This window comes from Pundamilia nyererei, unplaced genomic scaffold (assembly GCF_000239375.1).
Source record: "Pundamilia nyererei isolate P.nyererei 1_Seehausen unplaced genomic scaffold, PunNye1.0 scaffold00162, whole genome shotgun sequence".
NCBI lineage: Eukaryota > Metazoa > Chordata > Actinopteri > Cichliformes > Cichlidae > Pundamilia > Pundamilia nyererei.
Window position 1 is genome coordinate 1,379,860 of NW_005187563.1, and position 12,545 is coordinate 1,392,404.

A 12,545-nucleotide genomic window follows, 5' to 3' on the forward strand; every position below is an offset into this window, starting at 1 on the left:
GGTCCTTAGGACCAAGTAAAGCGCTATACAAATACAGACCATTTACCATATTCCACAAATTATTTAAATAGCTGCTCTTATTACCTGTAGAATAAGTTAACTAGATGCCTCTAGAAGAAGGGAAGAAACCTCTGGATGAATGAGATGGAGTGCAGGGATCAGAGGTCAGAAGGGGATCTCATGGCAGTGTAAGTTTGCAAAATGTAACTTGAAGGAGGCCGACTGTAGCTGAGTCTACGATCTGGTGACTCGAAGATGTCTAGTAAATAAGACAGGAGTTGCAGTAGATGATTAGATTATTAGAAGGCCTGACCCCAGCATACCTGAAGCCTCTCCTGAAATTGGAAATCAACACTGAGAGAAAAGTAGAGCCCAGACTGAAGCAGCTGACCTGAGAAGGTGTAAGGCAGTGGGAGGGGACGGCCTCCTGTGGCTCAGATTGAGTGGGTTCAGGTTAATTTATTGGTTGATTGATCTTGTTGGTGGGTCCATGTTTTAACTACTTGTTTGCTTTATATACAGGATAAACAGAATATCTCCGTCTTATAATCAAAGCCAGCGTGAAAATGCCTGAAACATTTATTCTTTCTAATGGCCAGCAGGGGGTGACTTCTCTAAAAAATCAAGTTACAAAACAACTATAGAAATCTATGGGCAACTGGTCCTGCTTCTCTCTTCATCTCTGACCTCAGTAAACACTTTTCAAATGAGATTATGGTCTTAATCACTAGTGTATAAGCCTGACTTACCTTCTCTAAATAATGGTCCCTATTGCATATATTAGGTCATGCTCTAAACTGAAGGTTGTTGGTTCCATTATTTAGAAGAGCCACTCCCAAAAGTCTGGGCCGCAGCCCTCTGTACTATATTTCATCCTGAACTCATCAATAGTAGGAAATATAATGGAGCAGGTGCCAGAAGAAAAGTTGCCGAAAAACTTGAACTTGACAAGGGTCTTAAGTCATAGGACAGAAAATTCTTGGAAAACTTTGTTAAACTTTTCTGGGAAGGAAATCCGTTTATATTGATTTAGGTCTGCAACAGCCTGCGGGAGGTCCAAGGCCTCAACCTGGGCTCTCATTCAGTCCACACTAGAGTAAAATTACTTGGGGATCTCATTATCAGGTAGGAATTTACCCATGAGTTTCCGTTATTTGCAGTTCATTCATACAGGACAAACAAGGTCTGTGTGTCAGTCCCATTTGGCCAAATGCGTCCAGAGAGGCGGAACTGTCCGGCTCTCACTAAAACCTTGGAGAAATGTGTTAGCTTTCCACTGTCCATGAATTATCCCCTCCACTTATTCCACAAAAGAGCACAAAAGTGCCTTGTGCACACAGAGCTTCCCTCTGCAGCAGCGTTTATCTACTGCTGTTATTGAGAAGAGGGAGGGGGGATTTACAGCAAATCTAAAGCAAGACTGCAGCCTGCTCCTGGTCAACACCATCAGTAGCTCACTGCATTATTCAGCAACCTTCATACTCTTCCTCTCACTCTCTCTTTCTTTCAGTCGAGGAAAAAAAAAAGAAAACCTGGTTCATTCACATATTCAAATTCTGCACCAGGAGCATCAGACAAGAATTCTTCTTGGTGTTTTGCATACCAGGAACACCATCTGTAGGCATTTTGTGCGTGTTTGCATGGCTACGTGCATGTTTTATATTTATTCTGGCCTGGAGCTTTAAGAAAACTACTACACGCTGTTAAGCTAAGGAGGGACTGGCAGATAGTCCAGACCCAGCGGGTGTTGGGCTAAAGCTGACCGCTGACAACCACATTGCAGCAGAAGGACTAATTGCCTGCCTGTCGTCAAAAAGGGCAGATCTGCAGCACACTTCATAGCGCCGCTGTCGACTCTCTTGGCAGAACAGTGCAGAGTTTAGCCTCAGACAGTGGAGTCATTTAAACGTTGAGGCTTGTTGTATTTTTCACGGCTTGTGTCAGATTCAGTCGGCCGTATTGATCGCTGCTTTTGGTGCTTCACACCTTCTCTTATTAAATTATGTATCAAGTGATGCAACAGGCCTTCAGATATTACTGAGGCTGGGCTATTACGAGGGAGGTGTTTGACTGAGTATACATTATATAGTGCTGTATAACTACACCAGATTATAACAGGAGCTTTTTGCAAAAACCAATGTAGCTTGCAGATGAGAATAGTGAAGCTGGTGCTTGATAATTGCCAGAATCTTCTGTAGCTACACAAAGAAGTTTGGTTGACGTATGTAGGAAAATGGCACATGGCTTCATTGCTCTGACTTCAGCGTCCTTCAGTTTATGGGCTGAATGAGAAGACCAAACAAACGATCCACTCTCAGATGTCACATCGGGAAGAATTCATGATTTTCAGTGCATTTGAACTCACTCATTCACTCATTTGAACTGAATGCACAAGCAGGTAGCAACATCTGGGACTGAATAATGGAGCCAGTGTGGAAGTACTATAAACTGCAGTTCCTCTAACGGCCAGTAGAGGCTGGCTCCAAAAGTGATTCAATCTTCATAGTCTCCCGTGTTAAAATGTCCAACTCTTTATGAAAACTCTTCAATGGCTGATTTTGTATAATTTAATTTAATAATCCATTTGGTTACTGAAGTTTAGGACGTGGCCTTTCATGACCTGAGACAGGGCTCTGTATTTATAGCTAGACGTCCACTTGGCTATTTTATCACACTAAACGGAAACATTTAGAGCATCATAATGGAATTGCAAACAATATGACTTTTGTTGGGACTCAGCCCCTCCCAATAAGGTTGTGTTTCAGTTTCAGTGAGTGAAAATTTAGTATCTCATCAGATTGTTACTCTTGTAACAATTACTCGTTATTACAGTGTTAATAACGAGTCTCCAGCCTGTAAGCGTCCAGTGTTCCTCTGTTTCTCAGCCAGATCTGCCCTCTCCCTCATTTGTCACGTCCAGTTTCACTTCATGCCCAACTTGAACTTGATTGCTGTCCTCTTCAGGGTAGTCTTACCTCCAGCTGTATTTGGATCACTCACTGAAAGACCCGTTTGAATTTCTTACCTGTGCACATTAGTAATTTTTCCCTGAACTTTAAACTTGTGCAGACCAACCTTAATCCTGAGTTGCATCACTGTGGATAAGAGCTACGACTCGTGCTTCAATTTAAAGACCATTCAGAATATTCCCAAGTTGATGAATCATGTATTTCTTAGCCCACATTACCCCTTTGCTCCCAAATTCCAAAGGCATCTGGGGAAGAACATTTGGACCAAACGACCTGGACTGTGCTGGAAGCCTTTTTTGTCTGCAAAAATTTACTTGCCACCTACCCTGCTCACCAGATTTGGCTCCATGCAACGCAGTGGAGGTCATCAAGCATTCGTCCCAAATGCTCACATGCACACAGTCACATTCAGATCGAGGGTAAGACATCAGGAGCTCTGGTAGTGGTGTATTGCTGCACAAGCATCCAACCCTGAAGGGAATGGCTGTGTAGTTTCGATATTAATTTCATTTTATTTTATTTTATTATTATTATTTATTTATTTTTAATAGGTGCAGTCTCTAAACTTTTTGATGGTACCTCTTATACCCATTTTATAATAAATCTTGGATCCTTTAAACCTGTCTGGCTTTCTGCATCATTTCTGTCAACAGGTCCGACCTCTTGGTCCTAATGTTCCCACCCGACTTGTCCTCGGTCACGGTGCTGGATCCGTTTCCGTTCATGCTAACAGACTTTAGCAATCTGGCTTCATCAAGTTTCAATACTGCTTACAGTCATGCTTCTCTACACAGAAACGGTTGCTCTTTTGCTCTAAAGTATGCTTAAAAAAAATAAATACATAAAATGTGGTCAGCTTTCATTTCCTCTGTCCTCCTTGGGATCAGGAAGCCACACTGCTTTGAAGCCCAGAGCTGTGCTTATAATTGAAGGCAGTGTGAATACTCCAAACCACAGAAGCATCTTTTCTATCGTTTGTCATCTCCACATGCTGACTGTTAGAGGATGACAGATAATTAAGTTAGCTTGGTGGGATGTATCCTGTAAATCAGCCGCAGTCTCCTGTTTATGCACAATTTAAATCCACTGGGGTTCAGTTTGTCCAGCTGAATGGGTAACAATACTCCAGCGTAACGCAGCACCGAAGTCAATCCAACCTTAATAGTTGTGTAAAGGCAGTAAAAAGAATTGAGTATGTGTGTATTTGTGTGTAGTCTCTTTGCATGCCAGAGAAATAAGGAAATGCTCTGTAACGAGTGAGGAAGTTGTGCTGGTAGCCTTTGAGGAACAGTGATTTGAGTCACTTTCCCTGAACTACTGTTGGAGCTTCATTCATCTTCCTGCTCATCTGAGTGCATTTATTTTGCTCCTATTATGTGAGAAATGCAGCTTTAAAGTATTTTGCATTTTTTTAAAAAAGTGATCGGAAATGAGTGCATGTTTAAAAAAAAAAAAAGAGGAGGGAAAACAGCCGTCTGATTGTTACTCTCCTGAGGTAGTTTGACAGGCCTGTATTTAGCTCTCGCTGCCTCTGATCTGCACCGCATTTAGTCTCTTTGAACAAAAACGATGGCGTGCGGTTCTTTTACAGGCTCCTGTTGGCTGATAGACGCCTAATTCACCTTGTGGTAACTTGCAAGTCTGCAAATCTGCCACTGCTGCATGCAAATTAAAAAAAAGAAGCCTTTGAGCTCAGTATTCATAAACTAAGACGGTATTAGTTAGCATTTAGTTCTTCAGGGTCAGTGGGATTATTGCTTTACAAATGGGCTTTGATATGGGTTAAATGATATATTGATGTAATTGTATGTAGATTATTAAAAGTTTTAAATATCTTTTTTTTTTTTTTAAAAAAGGAAAGAAATCATGAATAAAATGAGTAAATAATCGACTCTCAGGCTGCCCTGCAGGAGGCTGCTTGTTCCGCTTGTAGGTTACTGCAGCTGTTCTCAAATAAAGTCAACACCTGGCACTTCACTGCATTCAGACTTACTTTGTATTTGTGGTACAAATGAGTCTGCCCTCATGTAAAAGCACCTGTTAGCTCTGCATAGCTCGTTGTCTTATCGTATCAGTGGCCGATCACAGTGAAAGTCCAGCAAATGAAGCCAAACTGAAAAAGTGCTCTCCTTTCTAGATCCTAAATCTATCTTTTCTGTTCTTGAGTGCAGCACAGAGCACCAGTCTGCTTAGCCAGCATTACCCAGCATGCCTTTAGTGCAATGTTATAAACCTGCGGTTATCAGTAGCTGTGGCTCAGGAGGAAGAGCAGGTTGTCATCCAGTCTGCTTGCTAAAATATCCTTAGGCAAGCTCCTGAACTGCAAGCTGCTCCTGATGCGTTCTCCGGAGTGTGAATGTGTGTGAGTGTTAGATGGAAAGCCCTAGAAGAAAGAGTTTCTATAAATGTGTGTGAGAATGAGGCTTGTAGTCCGAGTACGGTGTGCTATATAAGAACCAGTCTGTTTAGCACACATTGTCTGCTTCACGGGTTATTGTGTGGTGTGAGGTCTGACCTGTTATAAATTGTCTTTTATCGTATAATAAGAATCAGCAGTTAGAGGGATGCACAGTCTCTCAATCCACTCCACTCCACAGTGACATGAATTTTTAAACCAGAAAAAAATACTGCAAAGTAGTTGCTACGTTCTCCAGGGGATTTGTGGGCAAGCAACAAAAGGAACGAGTCCTTCTATTGTATCGCTGAAGAGTCTACTCACCAGTGATACTCTTATTGCTTTTCAAGAATATGGGTCCAATAAAACTCTATCGTAAGTTTTTTTTTTCTTCAAGTACTCTAAATGAAATCTAAATGTAAAGATTTTGCAAGTTTTATTTTCCTTTGCAGATAAAACTGTATATTTGACTGCATGTTGTTCAGATATTTTTATTGAAAGTGTGTGTTGTGTGAGCCTGGTGACTAGATCAGTCCTCAAGATAGTTCCAGTACAACTGCGCTGCAAACACACACAGTTAGGATGAAACTACACGACTGAACTTGGGATTATTTTTCAGAGTAGTGACTCGTCATGAGTCATCGTGAGCGTTCTCTCGTATGTTTTGTGTTTTACTTGCTGCTTGATGGTAGTTTTGGCTGACAGCACCAGGCTCACCCACCAAACTGCCTGATCTCACATACAGACTGAAGACAGGAAACAGATAGGGGTTAAAGGTCACATGTTCCATCCCTTTTTTAACAAGGTGATGTGAGCCTCACGTTTCTTAGTTTTTTGAGTTTCAGCTCAGTGATGTTTGCAACAGGCCTGGCTTTTGTGTGGTTCAAATGCTCGTTTGTAGCATTTGAGATTACGGATGATATTTTGTTTATGAACCTACATGCATACCTCTTATATTAGTCAGTATTCAGTTAGCTAACACTGCCACTGTTTTATGGTTTGTTCCACTTTATAGGAAGGTAGGGCTAGCTGTAGCTTTCTTTCTTTCATGGTGACTGTCAAGTCAGATTATAACCACCAAGAAACAACCAATGACAGAAAGAATCCATTGATAAAAAGATGGTTTCCAGGTAGACTGTGCAAGACATTGTCCACAGAACTGCAGTATTCAGCCATTATTTTAATTCTTTCAGCCATTATTTAATTCTTTAAACTCGATTTAAATGTACTTTTGATTTATTTACTTTGGGTTTGTTTCCAGTTCTGTATCTGAGGACACAAGCTTTGTTTCAAAGATTTCAGTGCTGATATACTTCAGTGTAAATAAGACTGAGATTGTAGTTTCATGGTGTAAATCTGTATATTTGTCTGTTTAAAATTCAAAAGCAGAGTAACCCTTTAAAGAGAGATGAGCTTGCAGACAACGCAGAGGAGCTGAAAGCTGTACAGCCCCACCCACTCGTTTCTATCAGCTGCAGAAGTGATAACAGCCCTTCAGTCCCATCACAAACACACACTTCCTGTAACGATGCCACACACAGATAGAGCTGAGATGACACGACTTCTCTTTCTTTCTTTTAGTTTGTTGATCATTTTTTCTTTTTTCTTGATCATTTTCATGTTTTTATCTTTCTTTTTCCTTTTTCTTTCGTTCACATTTTTGATCTTTGTCTTTATTTCAGTTTTTCTTTCTCCTTCTTCTTGATTTGTCTGACTTTCTTTTGATCTTTTACTTTGATCTTTTGCTTCTCTCCTTTCTTCCTGATCTTTCTTTCACACTTTGTCTTTGTCTTTCACTTTCTTCATGTTTCCTTTACTTTTTTCTTGAACTTTCTTTCTCTTTGTTCTTTTCTTCACATTTGTGATCTTTGTCTTTACTTCAGTTTTTCGTTCATTGTGTTTCTTTCTTTTAAGCATTCTTTCTTCTTTCATTCCTTTCTGATCGTTCCTTTATTACTTTTTCTGACTTTCTTCACATTCTTGATCTTTCACGCTTTCCCTTTCTTGAGCGTTCTTCTTCTCTTGCGTTTTTTTAATTTTTAGCTTGCGTTGCCTGTCGCTCGTTTCCCCAGCACCGCCCTGCCTCTCATCTTCGATACGCCACATCATAAGCCCCGTCATGGTACATCACGTCCATTTCATAATGAAGTTTTAATGGAAACTGTTTATCATCATACTGCCATTGTCTGTCTCTCTCACTTTTTCCCAGCTTGCACACCCCATGCTCTCTGTCTCCCAGAAGCAGCACAGCAAAACCTTTACACACATTTTTGCTTTATTAATAAAACATTGCTTTGTCATGAGCGGTAAGAGTTTGAGTTTTACAAGTACATTTTGTAATCCTACGTGGAATTGAAAGAATTCCTCTGATTCACATTTTATTTTTGTGATGTTTGGAAAATCTGTGAAAGTTTCATCGGCTGTCTGGAAACAGCGATTCCCTCTGTCCTTTCTGTCTCCCTCTCTATGATGTGCTGAATAGAGCTTGTTGTTGTCGTTGTGTTGTTGTGTTTGGGTGGAGAATGTTGTGAGTGGGAATGGCTCACTCCTGAAGTCAGATTTCTCTGTCCGAGTCTGTCTGTCTGTGAAACAAACGGCAGCATTGTGACAGCAGCAGCAGCAGCAGCGGCTCTGATCTCACTTCTCTTTGCTGCTCGCTCATATTTCCTCTCTTTCTGGAGTACTGGGTAGTGACAGTGATGGGATGAGGTAGTGTATGTTATCTCCTGGTGTTTTGGACTTGGCTGAACCGTGACCGATGCGGACTAAAGCTCGCTCGGACGATCCACAGGATGTCTTGAAAAGAGGTAAAAGAAGTCAATTGTGGAGTTCCACTCAGTTTCTCTGTGTTGTTGGCATGTACATAGATGGTATGTGAGGGACATTCTAGCTGGGTGCCTTATGATTAGTATTTTTGGTCTAAATGGATCATATAAATTAATATTAAACTGGTCTGTTGGCTCACAATGTCCTGCTGACGTGGTTTTAATTCAGAGCGTCTTGTGATTTTTACACCAGTGATTGCAATGACTGCCAGATAATCATCTCCTTTCCAAATGCAAAATCCAGTGAAAGTTTAAATATTGGTCATAGATTCTGACAATATATCTGTATGTACGTTTTTCTTTTTTTTTTTTAAGACTTCCAAAGTTAATCAGAAACTTGACACTCTCACTGTACTGTATGTAGGCCACTACACTACGGAGGACCAAAGCTGCTAAAATTATATATAAATATATAAGTAAATAAATGGGTTGGTTAATACGCTAGCGTGCAATTAAATAGTTGCTGTTTTTGTTGTTGGCCTTTATTTAGCCATTAACCCAATGGCATACTGCGTTGTTTTTATTTTGATTTCATGATTTGTACTTAAATAGAAAAAGCACTTACTATATCTGTAATTTCTTTCACGTATATATATTTTATATGATGAAACTGGGCTAAACTAAAATACTGACTGGATTTTATTGGATTGGATTTTAGGTTGAGTTTGACTTTTTGCTCAAGTTTTTATTAGGTGGGACCATCTGGACAAAATCACCTGTAGAACTGTCAACTTTCTGACAATTTAAATGCAAAAACCTTTCATGATTTAAACTTTTTGCCATCCATACAGACTGTGTGTTTAGTGAACTCATGCTAATATTACAGTTCATTAGGATCTAACAGCTAAGACCAACTTTACACCATGCAACTTTTCAAATGATTTCAGTGTCACAGACAAATGTCAGATGTTTGCCCATCATCTTGATCATATGGTCTTGTAAAATGTCAGTCAGAGGTTTCTTATATCAGTCTTTTTCACATTTGGATTTGATGTCAGTCCTGACGAATTTCTAGCATAGCTAGCATGGAGGAAGGTAGCAGCAAAGGGCCAACAGCTTTTGCCAAAAAGTTTCCACTCCGTTTTTTAAGACCTGCTGTCCTTCGAAGTTTTCCACCAGAATGCATGTAAATAATTTCCTGGACGGCTCGGTGGGCTCTGCAAAGTCTTAAAAACCGATTTATGACACAATCCCTGTAGATGTGAGCAAGCGCCAGGTTCTGGCTTTTTCTTTCTAATTCCTTTCAAAGTCTTCTAGTGCACAGGAGGCATGTGAAGTGTTACACAGACTGGTGACACTTTGCACACAAACAGCAAATGATGTCACCGCACTTAGTAGAAGATAAGCAAGTGCAGACATTTAACAGTAAACTGTCATGTGCCACTTCCAAATATAAAGCCCTGACAGCGGAATGATAACAATGTGTGCTGATAGTGGATTGTGAGGTACTGTGGACTGTCTGCTGATAAATGTGTGAGCCTTCTTACATGAAGGTGCTACAAATTAAATGACTTTGACAAAAAACTTTTTTCTCCTTTTTTTGGCTTTGTTGAAACAAGCAGAATTTTAACTTCTCCTTTATCTTAGCTGAGAATGTGCCACGGGTAATGTGGGAGTTAATTATTTGTCTGTAAGTCTGGTTGGAGTCTGTGATTATTGGTTGCTGAGTGTCATTCAGAGGTTTGTGTCACGTTCCAGCAGTTGCGTTGAGGTTGGAAATGAAGACTGGGTGAGGCAGATGATTGTTTTGGAGGCACAGTAATAACACATGCTTCTCTAAAGTTGCCTCATCTGTTTGTTGTGAAGTGGGAAACTTGTTTCGTGAGTGTGCTGAGTTACTGATGCAGTACTTACCTAAAAGAGCCGCTTGTTTCAATCGAACGTTAAGTAGCATTAATATTGTGAAATTGTGGCTCCATAGTGTAGCCATTTACACATTTGTCTAACAAGTGAAAGCTTCAGGAGGAGACTGAAATCCCTTTGGGTGCAAAGATCTGCAAAATCAAACATGCGGAGCTGCCCGATGTGGCGACCCCTTGTAAATAAGGGAGTGGCTGGAAGTACCGGCACAGCTTGCAAACATTCAATATTAGATGTGGCTTTCATGGGAAAACTAGTGATGCAATAACAGAACAATGTGTTGCAATAATAATCATGTTTTTTTAACACTTACACAAGTGTTTGATCTGTAAAATGTTTATTGTAAGTGCTAAAAACCAAGTTACAGTCACAGCCAGTCACTCGTTATACAGTTTTTTCTCTGAATTCTGACTTTTTTTCAGAATTCTTGAGAAGAAGAAGAAGAAGAAAAAAAAGAAACGTGCCCATTTTAAAAAAAAATTTTTTTTCCAGTGGCCCTAATCCACTTCCGTACACAGACTGCCTTGTAATAATAAAAAGGAAAATTTTTGTTAAATGACAGAATATTTCCTGTTCTTGCTCTAAACCCACTGTAATTGCGGTGCCTTATGTAAAGCACAAGTCACTCAGATAAATTTGCAGCAATTAACTTTTGGGGAATTTAGATCTTATGCACAAGTTATAAATGCAAAAGTTCATCTTTCAGTGAAGAAAAATGTGCAAAAGTGTACAGACGTGCAGCTTTTCAACCTAAAAATCGACGCGCAGAGGCTGCCTCATCTTTTCAAATGTCAGGCTGCCGCAAACTTTCAAAAGGCCGAACGGTTACAGAAGTGAAAACCCTCCGGAGTTGAAATCTAAAACGTCCAGCTCACCTTCACTGGAATATACTCAGTACAAGACTTTACTCGTGTTTTTGAATTGATATTTATATCACAGATGAGGGGATCATTGGTTTGCATTGTTTTTAACACATTTTGCATGTTTAGCAAGCACACAGTGAACATGCAGGTCTGAATACAGGTCACACGTGGCCGTCAGCTTCAAAACGAAGCGTGAGCACCAAAACAAAAGGTGGGAAATTAGTTCTTCTCCAATCAAGCCTGTCCTCTTTTATCATAGTTCTTATAATTATTCCTTTTTCTGAACAGATAGCATCTATGAGAGGGTAAGAGATGCACTGACAATGGGTGGAAGAGCAGCAAAGAGCTTTAACAGGTGAGGACTCCTTAAGATAAAAACAAAGAGGGCTCATTACAGCAGCGAAAAGAGGGCTGAGAGAACAAGAAAGACCGTGGTTATGCTTGTCATGTTTTACATTGTCAGGGCTGGTCTTTAACAGTAAGTGATAAAGAGGAAGAAAAACAAAAATACTCTCCACAACACTTCCTGTCACATGGTTAGAGCGGCTCCTAGAGGAATTATCAGCTGGAGGCTTCATCCTTGCATCTGCTCTTAAATTTCTCTTAAATGTAGATGTAGTCAGTTGAAGCCGGGGCTCGTTGCTTACGTCTGTTTACGTTATTTCAAGTAAATGTTCCTGCTCCATATGTGCATCTTAAAATCTTCTAAAAGAGCTGTGCATGATTAAGAGTTCAAAATATGAATTTTTATCTTGTGCCAAACCTTGGTGCAGACCCTTAGTGGATCCACAGACTGAAAGAAACCTCTTGGGCTACGGTTGGGCCATTTGTGTGCCTTACATGGTCATATTAGGCATGTTCATTTCCAGTGACATCACACAGAGCTCAAAGCAGGAAAAAGTGTCTGAAACTGAGTTTTCACATCAGTTTGAACCTGACCTCGATATTTAAAACCTTGGCCATGTTCAATATAGTAGAACACGGCAAAGTGTTCTATATGACAGGAAATGACCTCCGGCACGGTCGCCCCTCCCTGACCTTGGTTCTGCTGGAGGTTTCTTCCAGTTTAAAGCGAGTTTTTCCTTCCCACTGTCATCAGTTGCTCAATTGTATTATTGTAGGGTGTTTGCCTTACGATATAAAGCACCTTGAGCTGATTACTGTTATGATTTGGTGCTATATAAATGAATTAAAATAAGGAAAAGCAGAAAAGGTCTTCTTTAAAGAATATTAACGTCCTAGGTTGTAGGCCAAGAAACAGCCATTTACTCTGATTCTCTGTTGCTCTTGAACATTTGTCATTTGTCAAGCATTTCAAATTTCTCGGCATGATTCTTTGGCAGCAGGGGACCCCTTCCTAATGAAAGTCTGTCAGAAGGGTTAGCAGCACCTGAAGCCAGCATTAAATCTGTTTCTCTGTTAAAGCTTTTAGATTCCCCCAAACCACCGTGGAGTCGTTCTTTCACATACAGTGGGGCAAAAAAGTATTTAGTCAGCCACCGATTGTGCAAGTTCCCCCACCTAAAATGATGACAGAGGTCAGTAATTTGAACCAGAGGTACACTTCAACTGTGAGAGACAGAATGTGAAAAAAAAATCCATGAATCCACATGGTAGGATTTGTAAAGAATTT

General features: G+C 40.2%; 1 protein-coding gene across 4 annotated transcripts in view; it reads left to right on the forward strand.

Moving 5' to 3' along the window:
- usp6nl (USP6 N-terminal like) overlaps positions 1 to 12,545 on the forward strand; it is a 94,686-nt gene that overhangs the window by 43,905 nt on the left and 38,236 nt on the right. Inside the window, exon 1 of one of the 4 annotated variants that reach the window (XM_005745679.1) lies at positions 7,921 to 8,171. The exons of the other annotated variants lie outside the window; for them this stretch is intronic. Coding sequence (XP_005745736.1) covers positions 8,123 to 8,171 — 49 coding nt within the window. The 5' untranslated portion in view covers positions 7,921 to 8,122. Of the gene's footprint in view, positions 1 to 7,920; positions 8,172 to 12,545 lie in introns of those variants that run through there. 4 annotated transcript variants of the gene reach the window in all.